The 18335-nt window shown below is 39.9% G+C and overlaps 1 protein-coding gene across 7 annotated transcripts in view; it reads left to right on the top strand.

Moving 5' to 3' along the window:
* Positions 1-18335, top strand: part of GRB10 (growth factor receptor bound protein 10) — a 195293-nt gene that overhangs the window by 47424 nt on the left and 129534 nt on the right. For 5 of the 7 annotated variants that reach the window (XM_060171546.1, XM_060171542.1, XM_060171548.1 and 2 more), the window contains exon 3: positions 14353-14450. The exons of the other annotated variants lie outside the window; for them this stretch is intronic. Coding sequence is in view for 4 of the 5 variants with exons in the window: in XM_060171542.1 (XP_060027525.1) it covers positions 14370-14450 (81 nt within the window). In the remaining variant the exon portion in view is untranslated. The remainder of the gene's footprint in view (positions 1-14352; positions 14451-18335) is intronic. 7 annotated transcript variants of the gene reach the window in all.

Genomic DNA, 18335 nt, shown 5'->3' with positions numbered 1-18335 from the left:
ACCATCACTGACATCACTGAGTTTGAATTTTGCCCCAGTATCTTGAGCAGCCTTTCTCTGTCTGTCATCCTCATTTTCACTTCTCTTTTGACAGTTTTCTTATTTCAGTTTGTCTTTGACTTTTAAAAAAAAATATGATTTTTAAATTTAAAAAAATGTATGCCCTATTTTTCTTAGTGATTTAGTAATGGTTTAGAAAATTATAAGATGACAAGCATATAGTTCCATGTCACACCCACCACCAAAGTTCAGTGTCCCCACTCCAAGCCCCGCACCCCATGCCCTGCCCCCTTCTCCGTCTCCATGGATCATCACCATAGTTTCCACAGTCTTAGAGACAAATTGGTCACTTTTTTTCTTTTCTTTTTTTTTTTTTTTTTGCAAGTTCTTATGTACCAGTTCTCTACACATTGGACTTTTTTTTTTTTTTGAGTATTATTTTGAAAAGAATGGAATTGAACAGTTGGCTTATACTGTGACATGAATCTTCTGAATAGACTATTTCTGTTTTGAATGTTTCTGTATCTGTTTCCTGTCTTCCTCATTGGTGTTTAAAACACTAATACTTTATTCTTATCTTTTCACTATGATTTAGCATGCAAATGTTATTTTCAGTTTTGTCAGTGATTATCTTGTCACGAGCATTGCTCACAGTTTTTTTCCTCCAGAAGTAGAATCATTTCAGTCTTCTAGAAAGTGCAGGTTTTATTATTTTTTAAGCTTGTAGAGATTTAAGATTTTAGAATGATCTTCTCTGTCTGATTTCTGATTTTAATATTTTCAAGCTTTTTTCCCTTTCTTTAAACTTATTTTGGAATGTTAAAATAGCTCACTTGAATGCTGCTTTGCCATATGCATAATCCAGGCTAAAGCCTGGCTCCCAGTGCATTGAAGAAAGCTTCTGTGCTGTTGCATATCTCTCTCTCTCACTCTCCCTGTCTCTCTCCCCCTCTCCTCCCCTTTCTGGTGGTATCTAAAACAAAATCAAACAAACAAAACCCCAAAACACTTGTTTACTTTTTCTGAGACTTAATTGAGATACAGCTCTGTACATGTAAGGTGTACAACATAATGATTTGACTTAGGCATATTCAAAAAGTATTGCCATCATATTTACATTTTAAATTAAAATGTACTATGTAACCTGCCCATTAGCAATGACATTATTTAGTCTCACACGCCTTTAGATCTTAAGTTCCTACTATCAGCTTTTCGGGGTGTAGTAGGGAAAGTAGAATAAGATAAGTAAAAGAAGATCGATAAAATAAGAAGTGAAGTAAAATAAGGATGTTACCAGGTGTGGGCTGTGGTTACTGAAGCAGAGCCAGGACGGTGGACTCCAGCTGTGCATATTGAGGCCTCAGGACTCACAGGCATGCTGCCTGCCTATTACATGAGCACCCTGGCAAGAGTGATGGGGGGGCATGATTTGTGGGGAAGAGAAGAAAAAGCAGGAAACCAGACATTCTGGAGAGTTCAGTGCCAATCTCCTAAGGGGGTGTAGTTGAGTTTCTGAGCAGAATTGAATGCACATTTTGGATTTGTGCTTAAATAAAACATAGAAAAAGTCCATTTAATACCGTGTGTGAGTTCGGGTATCCTGGTGGTGTTTTCCATGGTAGCCCGAAGGAGGTGGCTGTGAACATGGCTGTTATCCAGGACAAGGCTGGATGGACAGCTAGCACTGTATCTGGATGGAGAGGAGATAGTTGTGGATAGCGGAGGGGGCACTGCGATAGAAGCATCCAGGCCAGTGGCCAGTGGTCTCCATGTGCTCCACGAGGGTATTTGCATACCAAGGACGGTGGAGAGTGCAGAGGCCACATGTGGACCACAAGCCCAGACCTGAGCCTGCTTTCCAGTGGTGGCTTGTGGCTTGCCATTGTGCTTTGAAGTCAAGTTAATGGCTATGATATGCATGATTTAACAAGGAAAATAGAGCAGAACAGGGAAATTCAGAGTGGATAACCCAGATCTTAGTAGACATGGGATATGATGCTGATTGTAACAAGCCACATGGGGCACAGAATGGATGCAAGAACTTTCCAGTAGATAATCTGCCTGAGTTTCCCACTTTATTTTATTTTCATTTTCCTTAATGAAAGAGATGGAAAGGGTAGATGCAGAGAGAGGCCAGAGCACTGTTCAGCTTTGTTTTATGGTGGTGTTGGGGATTGAACTTGGTGCTTTAGAGTCTCAAGCATGAGAGTCTTTTGCAGGACTATGATGCTGTCTTCCCAGCCTGTGAGTTTTCTAGTTTACAAAGTAAATCTCTTAGGGGCTGGGTGGTGGCACACCTGGTTGAGCACACATGTTACATTGAGCACACATGTTACAAAATAAGTCTCCAGTGGGGGAGATAGCATAAGGGTCTCAGGTTGAATCCTGGCCACTTCCATCAACCAGACCTAAGCAGTGCTCTGGTAATAAACATATATATAAATTAGTACAAAATCAGTCTCACCATCACCCTATGGGAGAGTAATGCCTTGTAGTTGAAACTCACTGTGGACCCAGCATGTCAGTTTGAATGTGTCCTCTGGCAGTTATTAACACACAAGCTACTTCTCTGGAGACCTGTAGTTGGGTAAAGCCTTTTTCAAGCTGATGGCAATTGGATCACTGTAATGTAACTAGTACAAAGTGCCCCGAAAAGAAAAAGGGGCGGGGGGATAAAAATAAGCACAATGTGAAAAGAACAAAGGCATGTTTAAGCTCAGCTTCTGGATCCAGAAGTGTAAATATTGACACTGTGAAGAAAAATGTTGACTCTTGAATCAGCAAACTTTTAACTTTGCCTGGCTGTTTTTTCTGAACTCCTTTCTACTAAGGAAGCACGCCAGCTTTATGGTGATGATTATTCAAATTTTTATTGCAAGTTCAAGAGTCAATTAAAACGAACAGCCTCCACTGCATTATTTATAATGGCATGCTTGCAAAGGAGGGCTTATCCTTCAGAACTAAAAGGACATAGGAAACCAACACAGGAAGCTGGACTTCTCAAGAAATCCCTTTCATCAAAGGACAAAGACCAACAGTAATTGGCATAATTTTTTTAGTCATTCTGCAGCTATTAACACACACACACACACACACACACACACACACACACACACTAGCATTTGTTTTTATGAAGGAGAGATCAGACAAGACTAGAGAGCAAAACATTGCTCCACTCTGCTGTATGGCATAGCTGGGGGGGCTGGTCGGTCAAACTACCCTCCACCCCATGCAAGTCCTGTGCTCTGACACACTGAGCTATCGAATCTCCCCAGTGAGAAAGCTTTTTACTTTAGATATAATCCTGTGATAGGTCCTACTTGTTTGTGAAACTGTTTCTCACTGTCTAGAAAGATCACATCCTTTTGTGGGGGAGAAATCAACTGGTGATTTAAAAAGGAGGCTTGTTCAAAGCAGTATAGTAGCTGTCTCTGAACCTTGGCTGAGGTTGAGGCTGTAAAGGGAGCTGACATCCACCAAACAAAGACAGAAAAGTTTGATGCAAGAAACCCAAGAGTGAGGGCATCTAGCTGTGGGGCTGTGAAAGTCTCTTTGCATAACCACTGGATTATTTCTACCACACAATGCTTTATCTCTTGGTCAGGAGTCAGTGATTAAGCTAAGAAGCCTACTTATAGTTTAAAAGCCCTCAGACTCCCATAGCCTACAGGGAAGAAAAAGCACAAAAGAGGCTTTTAAGCCACTGAGCTCCAAATCAGGGATTAAAATACTATTGAAACTACTGTTAACTTCCACCACTGTGAATCATTGAATTACATTACTTAGACACAAGTCAATCCGGGCAATAGTAATCAGTAATTTGAAAAGTACTGAGAGAGGGAACTCATAATATAATATATAAAATGGTTAAACCAACAAGAAGAAATATTGGAGAAATGAAGCAGGAAAAGAGTCCAGCTAAAAGCCCCCCAAAGGGTGAAGCACAAAATAATGAGGTCAACATCCAAACACTAGCTAAGGAAATAATCACAGGAGTGAGTAAAGAGTTTGAAAGAATTGTAATCAGAAATACAGGAACAACAAATGAGAATCTGGAAGAAAACACTAATTATCTCAAGGTTATTAGAGAGCTGAAAGCTGAAATACCTGAGCTAAGAACACAACTAGCTGAACAAGCTAAAACAGTATCAGAACAGGGTAACAAAACAGATGAACTCCAGAAAATAGTAGAGGGCAGAGAGAATAGAATCAATGAGGTTGAAGACAGAATTAGCAAGAACGAGGACGAATTAGAGACAACTAAAAAAGAAGTAAGAGATCTCAAAAAGAGATTAAGAGATGCTGAAAACAACAACAGAGTCCTATGGGATGATGTCAAAAGAAACAATATACACATTATTGGCTTACCAGAGGAAAAAAGAGAGGGAGAGGAAGAAAGCATTCTTCAGGCCATAATAGCTGAAAACTTCTCTAGTATAGACAACATCAAAGACATAAAGGTTCAAGAAGCCCAGAGGGTCCCAAACAGAATTAACCCAGACTTAAAGACACCAAGACACATCATATTTAGAATGGAAAAGAATAAGGATAAAGAAAGGATCCCGAAGGATACAAGAGAAAAACAAACAGTCACGTACAGAAGAAAACCCATAAGATTAGCAGCAGACTTCTCCACACAAACACTACATGCCAGAAGAGAATGGCAAGATATCTATCAAGTGCTCAATGTGAAAGGCTTTCAACCAAGAATACTGTATCCTGCTAGACTGCCATTCAGACTAGATGGAGGCATAAAAACCTTCTCAGACAGGCAACAGTTGAAAGAATCAACAATCACCAAGCCTGCCCTGAAAGAAGTTGTGAAATATCTCCTATAAACAGTCAGACCACCATAAATATGCCATATATCATAATACTAAAAATCTACAAGAATAGCGTTAAAATATCTTCAGTCTTTGATATCAATAAATGTCAATGGTCTGAATTCACCTATTAAAAGACACAGAGTAGGAAGATGGATCAGAAAATACAACCCAACAATATGCTGTCTACAGGAAACCAACCTGACTCAACAAGACAAAGACAGACTTAAAGTGAAAGGATAGAAAACTATCATACAAGCCAGTGGCCCACAGAAAAGGGCTGGAACAGCTATTCTCATATATGACAGGATAGACTTTAAAATAGATAAGATTAAAAAAGATAGGAATGGACACTACTTAATGCTCAGTGGATCAGTCAATCAAGAGGACTTAACTATTATTAACATCTGTGCACCCAATGAGAAGCCATCTAAATACATCAAATGTCTACTGAAATAGCTACAGCAATATATTAACAGCAACACAGTCATAGTAGGGGACTTCAACACCCCACTCTCTCAACTTGACAGATCATCCAGGCAGAAAAATCAATAAAGACATAAGGGAGCTAAATGAGGAGATGGATAAACTAGAACTATTGGACATTTTCAGAGTCATTCATCCCAAGAAACTGGAATACACATTTTACTCAAGTCTACATGGGTCATTCTCAAGGATAGACCATATGTTAGGCCATAAAGACAGCATCAGCAAATTCAAGAGCATTGAAATCATCCCAAGCATATTCTCAGACCACAGTAGAATTAAACTAACACTTAACAATCAGCAAAAGATGATTAATAGTCCCAAAATGTGAAAGCTCAACAGTACACTTCTTAACAACTTCTGGGCCAAAGAGGAAATAAAGGAAGAAATCAAAATGTTTCAAGAGTTCAGTGAAAATGAAGGCACAAGCTATCAAAATATTTGGGACACAGCTAAGAGAGTACAGAGAGGGAAGTTCATACAAGCACACATTAGGAAACAGAAAAAGCACAAATAAACAGCCTGATTGCACATCTTAAAGACCTAGAAGAAGAACAAAGGAACGCTAAAGCAACCAGAAGGACAGAAATCACTAACGTTAGGGCAGAAATCAATAACATTGAAAATAAGAAAAACATACAAAAGATCAACGAAAGTAAATGTTGTTTCTTCGAAAGAGTAAACAAAATCAACAAACCTTTAGCCAGACTCACAAAACAAAAAAGGAATGAGACCCAAATAAATCAATACTAAATGAAAGAGGAGATATTCCAACAGACACCACAGAAATTCAGCATATCATGTGAGGCTTCTATGAACAAATATATGCCACCAAGCTAGAGAACCTGGAAGAAATGGATGATTTCTTAGATACCTACCTACTTCCAAAACTAAGTAAAAAGGAAGTGGATAACATGAACAGGCCCATCACAGCTAATGAAATTGAAATAGTTATCAAAAATCTTCCCAAATATAAAAGTCCTAGACCAGATGGTTTTACAAATGAATTCTACAAAACTTTCAAAGAAGAACTAATACCACTATTAAAAGTCTTCCAGAAGATTGAAGACACTGGAATACTCCCTTCTAGCTTCTATGAAGCCAACATCACTCTGATACCAAACGCAGACAGGGATACAACCAAAAAAGAAAACTACAGACCAATATCTCTGATGAACATACATGCTAAAATATTGAACAAAATTCTAGCCAACCGGATACAGCAGTATATTAAAAAGATTGTTCATCATGACCAAGTGGGGTTTATCCCAGGAGTGCAAGGTTGGTTTAATATAATCAATTAATTATATTAATTATTGGTTTAATGTTAATCAATCAACGTGATCTGATCCACCACATCAACAAAAGCAAGGCCAAAAACCACATGGTCATATCAATAGATGCAGAGAAAGCCTTTGACAAAATACAACATCCCTTTATGATCAAAACACTACAAAAAATGGGAATAGATGGAAAATTCCTGAAGATAGTGGAGTCTATATGTAGTAAACCTACAGCCAACATCCTACTCAATGGTGAAAAACTGGAAGCATTCCCCCTCAGATCAGGTACTAGACAGGGCTTCCCACTATCACCATTACTATTCAACGTAGTGTTGGAAGTTCTCGCCATAGCAATCAGGCAGGAGCAAGGAATTAAAGGGATACAGATTGGAAGAGAAGTCAAACTCTCACTATTTGCAGATGACATGATAGTATACATTAAAAAAACCTAAGGAATCCAGCAAGAAGCTTTTGGATATCATCAGGAAATACAGTAAGGTGTCAGGCTACAAAATTAACATTCAAAAGTCAGTGGCATTCCTCTATGCAAACACTAAGTTAGAAGAAACTGAAATCCAGAAATCAATTCCTTTTACTATAGCAACAAAAACAATAAAATATCTAGGAATAAACCTAAGCAAAGAAGTGGAAGACTTGTATACTGAAAATTATGAGTCACTACTTAAGGAAATTGAAAAAGACATAAAGAAGTGGAAAGATATTCCATGTTCATGTGTTGGAAGAATTAACATCATCAAAATGAATATACTACCCAGAGCCATATACAGATTTAATGCTATCCCCATCAAGATCCCAAGCACATTTTTTAGGAGAATAGAACAAATGCTACAAATGTTTATCTGGAACCAGAAAAGACCTAGAATTGCCAAAACAATCTTGAGAAAAAAAATAACAGAACCAGAAGCATCACACTCCCAAATCTCAAATTGTATTATAGGGCTATTGTCATCAAAACCTCTTGGTACTGGAACATGAATAGACATACTGACCAGTGGAATAGAATTCAGAGCCCAGAAGCAAGCCCCCCCCATGGACATCTAATCTTTGACAAAGGTGCCCAGACTATTAAATGGGGAAAACAGAGTCTCTTCAACGAATGATGTTGGAAAAAAATGGGTTGAAACATGCAGAAGAATGAAACTGAACCACTATATTTCACCAAATACAAAAGTAAATTCCAAGTGGATCAAGGACTTGTATGTTAGACCACAAACTATCAGTTACTTAGAGGAAAATATTGGCAGATCTCTTTTCCGCATAAATTTTAAAGACGTCTTCAATGAAACGAATTCAATTACAAAGAAGACTAAGACAAGCATAAACCTATGGGTCTACATCCAATTTAAAAGCTTCTGCACAGCTAAAGAAACTACTACCCAAACCAAGAGACCCCTCACAGAATGGGAGAAGATCTTTACATGCCATACATCAGACAAGAGGCTAATAACCAGAATATATAAAGAACTTGCAAATCTCAATAATAAGAAAACAACACCACCCGAAAATGGGGAGAGGACATTGCAGAATATTCACCACAGAAGAGATCCAAAAGACTGAGAAACACATGAAAAAATGCTCCAAGTCTTTGACTGTCCAAGACATGCAAATAAAGACAACAATGAGATACCACTTCACTCCTGTGAGAATGTCATACATCAGAAAAGGTAACAGCAGCAAATACTGGAGAGATTGTACAGTCAAAGCAACCCTCCTACACTGCTGGTGGGAATGTCAGTTGGTCCAACCTCTGTAGAGAACAGTCTGGAGAACTCTCAGAAGGCTAGAAATGGACCTATCCTATGACCCTGCAATTCCTGTCCTGGGGATATATCCTAAGGAACCCAACACACCAATCCAAAAAGATTTGTGTACACATATGTTCTTGGCAGCACAATTTGTAATAGCCAAAACCTGGAAGCAAACCAAGTGTCCAACAACAGATGAGTGGCTGAGCAAGTTCTGGTATATATACACAATGGAATACTATTCAGATATTTAAAATGGTGACTTTACTGTTTTCAGCCGATCTTGGATGGACCTTGAAAAAATCATGTTGAGTGAAATAAGTCAGAAACAGAAGGATGAATATGGGATGATCTCACTCTCAGGCAGAAGTTGAAAAACAAGATCAGAAAAGAAAACACAAGTCGAACCTGAAATGGAATTGGAGTATCGCACCAAAGTAAAAGACTCTGTGGTGGGTGGGTTGGGAGAATACAGAACCAAGAAGGACCTAGTGGGGATTGTATTGTTATATGGAAAAGTGGGAAATGTTATGCATGCACAAACTATTATATTTACTGTTGAATGTAAAACATTAATTTCCCAATAAAGAAATTAAAAAACAAAGACTATAACTGATGATGTGTGTGTCTCGGAGGTGCTCAAGCTGAAAGTGTGTTTCTTCCATGTGGCCAGCAGTGCCCCCAGCTGCATCCTCAAGGCTGCAGGCAAGGTCTCACCTTGGACCAGCTGGCCCCACCCTACTCTATGGGCCAAGGGTTGTCCAGGCATTTGGCAGGACCCTGGGGACCCTGCACAGCCACACCAAGTCCTTCCTGTGCTCCAAGGGCTGGAAGTTCCAAGGAGCTGGAGGCTGATAGGCCAAATATGGCTACAAAAACTAACCCCTGATCCTGCCTTATGAAAAGAAAGGAGGATGAGGAGAAAGAGAAGAAGAAAGAAGAAAAGGGGAGCTTTAGCACAGTATAAAATTCATACTATTGTATAGCATTTATTTATTTTAATTTTTATGGGGGGATTACTGGTTTATTTTATTTTTTATAATTTTTGGGGGGGGCAAAGCAGTGGCACACTGGGTTAAGCGCACACAGTAGAAAGTACAAGGACCTGGGCAAAGATTCCAGAAAATACCTGGGCAAAGTCGGAGCTCCGGGCTCCCCATCTGAGGGACACCTGAGAGACACCTGTAGCCCTGCTTCACCACTCATGAAACTTTCTGCCTGCAGGTGGGCAGCAGGAGCTTCAACATGTATCCTTGTGCATTGTCATATGTGCACTCAACCAGGTGTGCCACCACCTAGCCTCTGGATTATTGGTTTATAGTCAGCAGTATTTATAGTTGTTGGTATATGTGTAAAATTTCTCAGTTTTCAGAAAAATCCTCTAACCCCCAGCCTAGGTCCTCCTCCACTATCATGCACCAGAATCTGAAAGCCACCCCCCCACGCACACACACACCAAAGTCCTTAACTTTGGTGTAATACACCAAATATTTATTTTTATTATTATTTTATTGCCACCAGGTTATAGCTGGGGCTTGATATCAGCACTACAAATCAACCACTGCCAGTGGCTAATTTTTTCTTTTCTTTTTTTTTCTTTTCCTTTTCTTTCTACTTTATTAGATAGGGCATAGAGAAATTGCGAGGGCAGGGGGAGGGAGAGAGAGACACCTGAAGACCTGCTTCACTATTTGTGATATGTACCCCTGCAGATGGGGAGCAGGGGCACTATCCTGGGTGCTCTTGATAGGAATGTGTGAACCAGGAAGTTGGGTGGTAGCGCAGTGGGTTAAGTGCAGGTGGCACAAAGCACAAGGACCAGAGTAAGGATCCCGGTTCCAGCCCCCGGCTTCCCACCTGCAAGGGAGTCACTTTACAAGTGGTGAAGCAGGTCTGCAGGTGTCTAACCTTCTCTCCCCCTCTCTGTCTTCCCCTCTTCTCTCCATTTCTCTCTGTCCTAACAACGAGACATCAATAACAACAATAATAATAACTACAACAACAATGAAAGACAAAAAAGGCAACAAAAGGAAAAAATAAATAATAATAAAAAAGGAATGTGTGAACCAAGTGTACAACCGCCAGCCCCTGTTGCACATCATTTAGAAGTGAGGCTTTTGTTACGGTGTGGTCCATGTTTTCTGGCATCTTTAAGAGTGTGAATAACGACAGTTTTTTTTTTCTTTGTTTTTTCTTCACCCTTTGTTAAGTATGGATGTTTGTCAGATGTGGGTATTTCTGAGGTTTGGGTGGAAGTTCACTCTATGATCTCCCAATCATCTTGATTGTATAGACTCGGACATGGGGAGAGGGCTGTTGCTTGTTAGGAGAAATCAGAGAACAGCTAATCTGTTAACATGTTCTAAATGATGGAACAAGTATCACGGGAAAACACTCTGGAGTTATCTACTTGAACAACAAAAAAAAAATCTGAATATCCAAAAAAGAAATCTTTGAAATAACTGGCTTAATACATCTGCATTGGCCTCTTACAAAGTTCTGAGTATCATGGCTGTATTGAAAAACTAGTGGGAGCTGGTAAGATTTTTCAGGAAATGTCAGAGAATAGCCAGCATTTCAGCAATTAGAAATTTGGGAATTAGAAATTAAAAATAAATTAGAAATATATACAACATTACCATTTTAGCCATTTCAAGTAGAATTAAGTGGGATGAGATTCAGTACATTCACAATGTTGTGTAACTGTCACTGACATCTTAATGTCTTTCTAGTTCATTCATGTTGTCACAAATGCCAAGATTTGATTCGTTTTCAAGACTGAATGATAGTCCATTGTGTGTAGGCATTGCTTTTCACTTATCCATTCATTTGTCATTAGACACTTGGGCTTTTCCTGCCTTGTGGCAATTGTAAATGATATTGCTATGAACACATAGTAAAAGTACTGGGGAGCATGTTTTTGATTTTTTTAAGGAGATTGCCTGAAAATAAGTTAATGCTGTGTTTTATTAGTATTAGGAAATGCATAGTGTTTCACATTCTCCTGCGATGCCAGAGGATTCCGACTCTTATGTGCTCACCAATATTTGTTATTATAAGTGGCACCTTACTTTAATTTGATTTATATTTCCTTTCTTCCTTCCTCGTGTTGCAGAGCATCTATTCATATGCTTATTGACACACACACACACACACACACACACACACACACACACACACACACACACTCTCTCTCTCTCTTTCTCCCTCTCTCTCTCTCTTTGGAGGAGGACTATCTGCTCAAGTCCTTAGCCATTTTTTTTCATTGTTTAGTTTTGTTGTTGAGGTTCCTATATTCTGGATATTAATTCTTCCTCAGAGAATGATTTATGTTTAGATCATAAGTTTTCTAAAGGCTTTCATTTCCTGTTCTTCCTTTCTATGGGTCATCTCACTCATTTGAGAGTGTCTTATGATGCACAAAAGTTTTAAATTTTGCCTGATTTATTTTTCTTTTGGTCCTGAGCCTTTTGATGTGATTTCTTGGAAGTCATAGTCAAATCCAGTTTCCTGGAAATATTTTTTTTTCTTAGAAAGAACCTTATAGTTTTAACTCTTAGACTAGTTCTTTGATCCATTATTGAATTGAATTTTACTTATAGTACGAAGCAAGAAGCAAGAATTCAACTTCATCCTGTTGCCTCGAGGCCCTCCTGTCTTTCTTGAACTATTTGAAAACTTTCCCCACTAATTGACCTTGGCACCCCTGGGGAACATCAAATCACCATTTCTGTGAGGGTTCATTTATGAGATCTATTTTGTTTTTTCTTTTTTTTACCAGAGCACCAAGTTGCTCTGGTTTATGGTGGTATGGAGATTGAACCTAGAATTTAAGAGCCTCAGGCATAAAAATCTCTTTGCATAAACATTATACTATCTACCCCTGCCCCCCCATCTATTCTGTTCCATTCTTCCGAATATGTTTTCCTGCCACTACTCTACAGTCTTTATTACTGGGGTTTTGTAGCAAGTCTTGAAATCAGGAATTATGTCTTCCAGATACATATATTTTTTTATTTTGAAAAAAAATTTAATTGAGGTCTAATGAAAAAATCAGGTATATTTAGAAAGTTTTACCTATGTATTTTTTTTTTCACCAAGAACAACAACAAAACCACCAATAGTTATTTGATAGGGATTTCTCTGAGTCTAGATTGCTTTGCATAGTATCAAAACATTAAGTTTTCCAATCTATGAAATTTCCTTGTTTCTATTTTCTTTGTATTTTAGTAGTAACACTTGGTCATTTTTGAGTGCATAAATCGTTTGTTTCTTTGGACAGATTTAATACAAATTATTTTTGTTATTATGGTTTTTAAAAAATGTTTATTTATTCCCTTTTGTTGCCCTTGTTGTTTTATTGTTGTGGTTATTATTATTGTTGTTATTGATGTCATTATTGTTGGATAGGACAGAGAGGGAGAGAGAAAGATAGACACCTGCAGACCTGCTTCACCACTTGTGACACCCCTGCAGGTGGGGAGCCAGCTGGGGGCTCAAACTGGGATCCTTATGCTGGTCTTTGCTCTTGTGCCATGTGTGCTTAACCCACTGCGCTACCACCGGACTCCCTTTTTTTTTTTTTCTTGCCACTATTTTCTTAATTTCTTTTTTAGCTTGCTAGTATATAGAAACACACCATAGTCTATGCCCTATAACTTGACTGAAATTATTGACTCTAATAGTTTAAGAATCTCTACAGGTAATATTATGTCACCTGTGAACAAAAGACAATTTTTTTGATAGGCCCTTTCCCTCCCTTCCTCCTTTCTTTCTCCCTCCTTTTCCTGGTAGCTTTAAATAGAATGGGAGACAGTATAAAGGTTATGCAAACAGCTGAAATGCCAGAGGCTCTGTGGTTCTGGTTCAGTCCCAGGCACCACGGTAAATCAGAGCCGAGCAGTGTATAAAAAAAAAAAAAAAAAAGCAAAATATAAACAACAACAAAAAACCACTCAGCACCGCCTCCAAAAAAAAAAAAAGCCAACAGAAATAAAACAAAAGAAGAAAAAGAAAATGGGCATCCTTACTTTGCTGCTGATGTTTGAGGGAAAGATTTTCATTTTTCACCATTGCGTATGATATTATTTTGTGTTTGATATTATTAGAGGCCAGAGTTACTCTAGGCCTCCTCCATCAACTAACTATAATTCACTTGTTCCACTGTAATCTGTTCAACAGGATTATGGAACATGCCGTTTTTCCCCCTGGCCATGAATCAGTCTCACTTAACACATACTCTCAGTGGTGATGCTTAGATTAAAAGAACAACAATGTATTTCATAGCCTCAGAGGTGGTGCAGTGGGTAAAGCCCTGGACTCTGAGACATGGGTCTCCCAGCTTTGATAATGTGCATCCCATGTGCCAGAGGGTTGCTCTGGTTCCCCCCCCCCCCATTAGTTAATAAATAAATAATTTTTAAATGGTGCATTAACATGATAACATCAACACTGTGCCATTATGTTTGCAACTTTAGGGAGAAGAATCACTTTGTTTTCATAGGTTGAACACATGTATAAGCTTCAGAGAGGTCGGGGCAAGTGGAGTGCCCTGGGTGATTAGGGGGGCAGTGACAGCAGAAAGATGCTGAGGTTATGGACAGCGTGATGGTGTGAGCACAGAGGTGGATGTCAGAGACTAGAGCACATATCCCATGGGACAGGGAGGAGGATCTGTAAGACCCAGGTCTATGGATGTGGGTAAGGGGAGAAAAGCCATGCTGAGAATATGGGAGTCAGATTCAAGTGTTTGTTGTGATGCCATTGTTGTCACACCCTGTGACCACACAGACACATGGTTCAGCAGTTGGTGCCGGTCTGCCAGTCTCCTGGTGTGAGAAGACAAACCAGTACTACTTGGGCAGGTAGTCCATCCAGACTCACAGGTGGTGTCCAGGGTCGACCCACTGAGACATGTCTCCTCCCTTCAATAAGTTGAATCATGACTTTTCCCCCCTCTGATTTCTTTTTCTCACGGTGTGCCCTTTGGTCTAGGTGCAGCAGCACAGTCCATGCGATCTGAAGAAGGAAAGAAGGAACCAATGGCTTTAGCTGGTGGCCCAGACTCCTTTTTGCATCACCCTTACTATCAGGTATGGGTGTGTGTGGACATCTGATCCTGTGTTTCTGCGATGGTTCACTGCCTCACAGATGTAGTTAATGACCCTGTAGTTAATGAGCCTTTCTTTCCATTTCTAGCAGGGGCTGTTAGCAAGTCTTACGATGCAGAAGATCATGAAATGTCCCCCACAGTCTTTCCTTGTTTGGGAAACCTAAAAATTTAAGAAAATATTGTCTGGTAGTACAGACTGTTTATTGTCATGATAATACAAACAAAGTTGCTTGCTACTATCTGGAAAAAGGTATTTGGAAGGAAGTGTGATCAATTAGGCCCTAGAACTCCAAAGGAAAAACTGGAATGGTGGCAAATGTTGGGAGGTTCAAAATAGAAAGACAGGAGCTGACAGGACAAAGATGTAGACAAGAAAAAGATTCTTACTAGTGGGTGGCTTCCTGACCTAGTTGTACATTGTCTTTTAAAGATGGAAGCCTTTCCCCTGACAGGGCAGTGTTTTCCCTCAGCCTTGATTGTGTGGCACTGGGAAATCATTTATCTCTGATCCTTAAGTTTCTCTAGTTCCTCTTCATGCAGTGTTACATAAATATGTTTTCATTTGAACTTTAGCCTTGCAATATGAGGAGTATATTCTAAGGAATGGTTCTTGGTTCTATGAATTTGATAAGTGACTGTAGATTTGTCCTTCTCAACCCATCATCATTTAAAGTCTTAGGGCATCTCTGTCCTATTCAGGAGTCCCTAATTTTGAAGTCCTTTTGTATGTCTTCTCTTTTTTAAAAAATCTATGTATTTATTTATTTATTTGATAGAGACAGAGAAACTGAGGAGGGGGGAGATATATAGAGAGAAAGAGATAGAGAGACACCTGCAGTCCTGCTTCACCACTTGTGAAGCTTTCCTCCTGCAAGTGGGAACTGGGAGTTTGAACCTGAGTCCTTACTTGTGCACTGTAATGTGTGTGCTTAACTAGGTGTGCCATCACCTGGCCTCTGTTTGTTTGCTTTTGATTTGCATTTTGCCCTTCTCTGAGCTGGTGTTTTCCCTCCTTTTATTTGCAAGGTCTCTTTTTTTTTCTTTTTAATATTTATTTCCTTTTGTTGCCCTTGTTATTTTATTGTTGTAGTGATTGTTGTTGTTGTTGTTATTGATATTGTTGTTGTTGTATAGGACAGAGAGAAATGGAGAGGGGAGGGAAAGACAGAGAGGGGGAGAAAGATAGATAACTGCAGACCTGTTTCACCGCTTGTGAAGCGACTCCCCTTCAAGTGGGGAGCCGGGGGCTCGAACCAGGATCCTTACGCTGGTCCTTGCGCTTAGCACCACCTGTGCCTAACCCACTGCACTACCACCCGACTCCCGCAAGGTCCCTTTTCTTTTCTTTCTTTCTTTCTTTATTTTCTTTTTATTTATTTATTTATTTATTTTTATTATTTAAGAAAGGATTAATTAACAAAACCATAGGGTAGGAAGGGTACAACTCCACACAGTTCCCACCACCCAATCTCCATATCCCACCCCCTCCCCCAATAGCTTTCCCATTCTCTATCCCTCTGGGAGCATGGACCCAGGGTCATTGAGGGTTGCAGAAGGTAGAAGGTCTGGCTTCTGTAATTGCTTCCCCGCTGAACATGGGCGTTGACTGGTCCGTCCATGCTCCCAGTCTGCCTCTCTCTTTCCCTAGTAGGGTGTGTCTCTGGGGAAGCTGAGCTCCAGGCCACATTGGTGGGGTCTTCAATCCAGGGGAGCCTGGCTAGCATCCTGATGGCATCTGGAACCTGGTGATTGAAAAAAAAAAACCCAACAATCTATTTATTTTAAAGAGAAAGAGAGAGGGATACCAGGTAGTGCTGGGAAATTTTATTGAACCTAAGACCTCAGAGCCTCGGGTATGAGGAGTCTTCTTGCAGAACCATTATGCTGTCCCCAGCCCTTGGCATTTTTAGTTTTCTTTCTTTCTTTCTTTCTTTCTTTCTTTCTTTCTTTCTTTCTTTCCTTCCTTCCTTCCTTCCTTCCTTCCTTCTTTCTTTCTTGAACATTTATTTATTCCCTTTTGTTGCCCTTGTTGTTTTATTGTTGTAGTTATTATTATTGTTGTTGTTGGATAGGACAGAAAGAAATGGAGAGAGGACGGGAAGACAGAGTGGGTAAGAGAAAGACAGATACCTGCAGATCTGCTTCACCACTTGTGAAGCGACTCCCCTGCAGGTAGGGAGCCGGGGGCTTGAACTGGGATCCTTACGCTGGTCCTTGTGCTTTGGCATTTTAATTTTATTTACTTATTTATTTTAATTTATTTTTTATTTAAGAAAGGATAAATTAACAAAACCATATGGTAGAAGGGGTACAACTCCACACAATTCCCACCACCCATCTCCATATCTTATCCCCTCCCCTGATAGCTTTCCCATTCTCTATCCCTCTGGGAGCATGGACCCAGGGTCGTGGGTTGCAGAAGGTAGAAAGTCTGGCTTCTGTAATTGCTTCCCCGCTGAACATGGGCATTGACTGGTCGGTCCATACTCCCAGTCTGCCTCTCTCTTTCCCTAGTAGGTTGGGTCTCTGGGGAAGCAGAGCTCCAGGACACATTGGTAGGGTCTTCAGTCTAGGGAAGCCTGGCCAGCATCCTGATGGCATCTGGAACCTGGTGTCTGAAAAAAGAGTTAACATACAAAGCCAAACAAATTGTTGAGCAATCATGGACCCAAAGGTTGGAATAGTGGAGAGGAAGTGTTGGGGGGGGGGGGGTACTCACTGCAAACTCTAGTGTACTTCTGCTTTCAGGTATATATTTTGCAGTAGTTTATGGATACGTGTGAACATATGCTCTCTCTCACAGAACCTGGTGTATATCTAGGTTTGGGGACTTTGTTAGAAAGTGATCCACCTGGGATGGAATTAGAGTATACTATGAAAGGAAAGGTCTCACCCGAGTAATGAAGCTGAAGGGTTGTCATTCCACGCATAAAGTCTCTGGACACAGTCTGAGCTGAATGAAGCATGTTGAGGTGGCAATCATTGCTTTGATTAGGTTGCGATCGGCTGATGCAATATTATTTGATATGGATTGGGAGAGGCATGTGGGAAAGTAGGCCCTATCCTAAGGTTCCAGGACTGGGAGAAATATAGGCTCTATAGTGGAGATGTGAGGTTCCTGCTGTCTTAGGGTTCAAAAAGACAATGGATAGTTACTGTTATCATCACATGATTTGGTAATTGGGTTAACTTTGAAAAGTCCTTTTGTTAGGGTTTGCTGTATAGTACCCAGTATCTTGTAAATAACTGTGGCACTGGTTGTCTCTGATCTACTTGGTCTAGGCTTTTGAGAGAGGCAGAATATCAAATACACAGCCTATATATTAAGAAGACTCAGTCTGTATTTTAAAAACTTCGAGACATACAATTAATTTTTCCCCTCTCATATTAATTAACTAGTGATTTACGTGACTACACTTCACTAGGAGTGTACATAAACACCATTCCCACCACCAAAAGACTGTGTCCCATCCCACCCACCCACCCCCACCCCCCACAGGCCCAGGAAGCTGCATGTCTACCCCTCACCACAGGGTTTTTACTTTGGTGCCCTACTTTCAATTTAGTCAGATCCTGCTTTTTGTTTCCCTTTCAGATCTTCTTTCTCAACTTCTGTTGATGAGTGGGATCATTCCATACTCATCTTTATATTTCTGACTTAGCTCAGTTAACATAATTCCTTCTAGCACTGTCCAAGATGGGTCAGAGAGGGTTGGTTCATTGTTCTTCATAGCTGCATAGTATTCCATTGTGTATATATACCACAGCTTTCTCAGCCACTCATCTGTTGTTGGGCACCTGGGTTGCTTCCAGGTTTTAGCTATTATGAATTGTGCTGCTATGAACATAGGAGTACACACCTCTT

Source organism: Erinaceus europaeus, chromosome 14 (genome assembly GCF_950295315.1).
Source record: "Erinaceus europaeus chromosome 14, mEriEur2.1, whole genome shotgun sequence".
In the NCBI taxonomy this organism is placed as follows: Eukaryota; Metazoa; Chordata; class Mammalia; order Eulipotyphla; family Erinaceidae; genus Erinaceus; species Erinaceus europaeus.
Note: the sequence above shows the minus strand (reverse complement) of the source record. Positions and strands in the feature narration are given on the sequence as shown.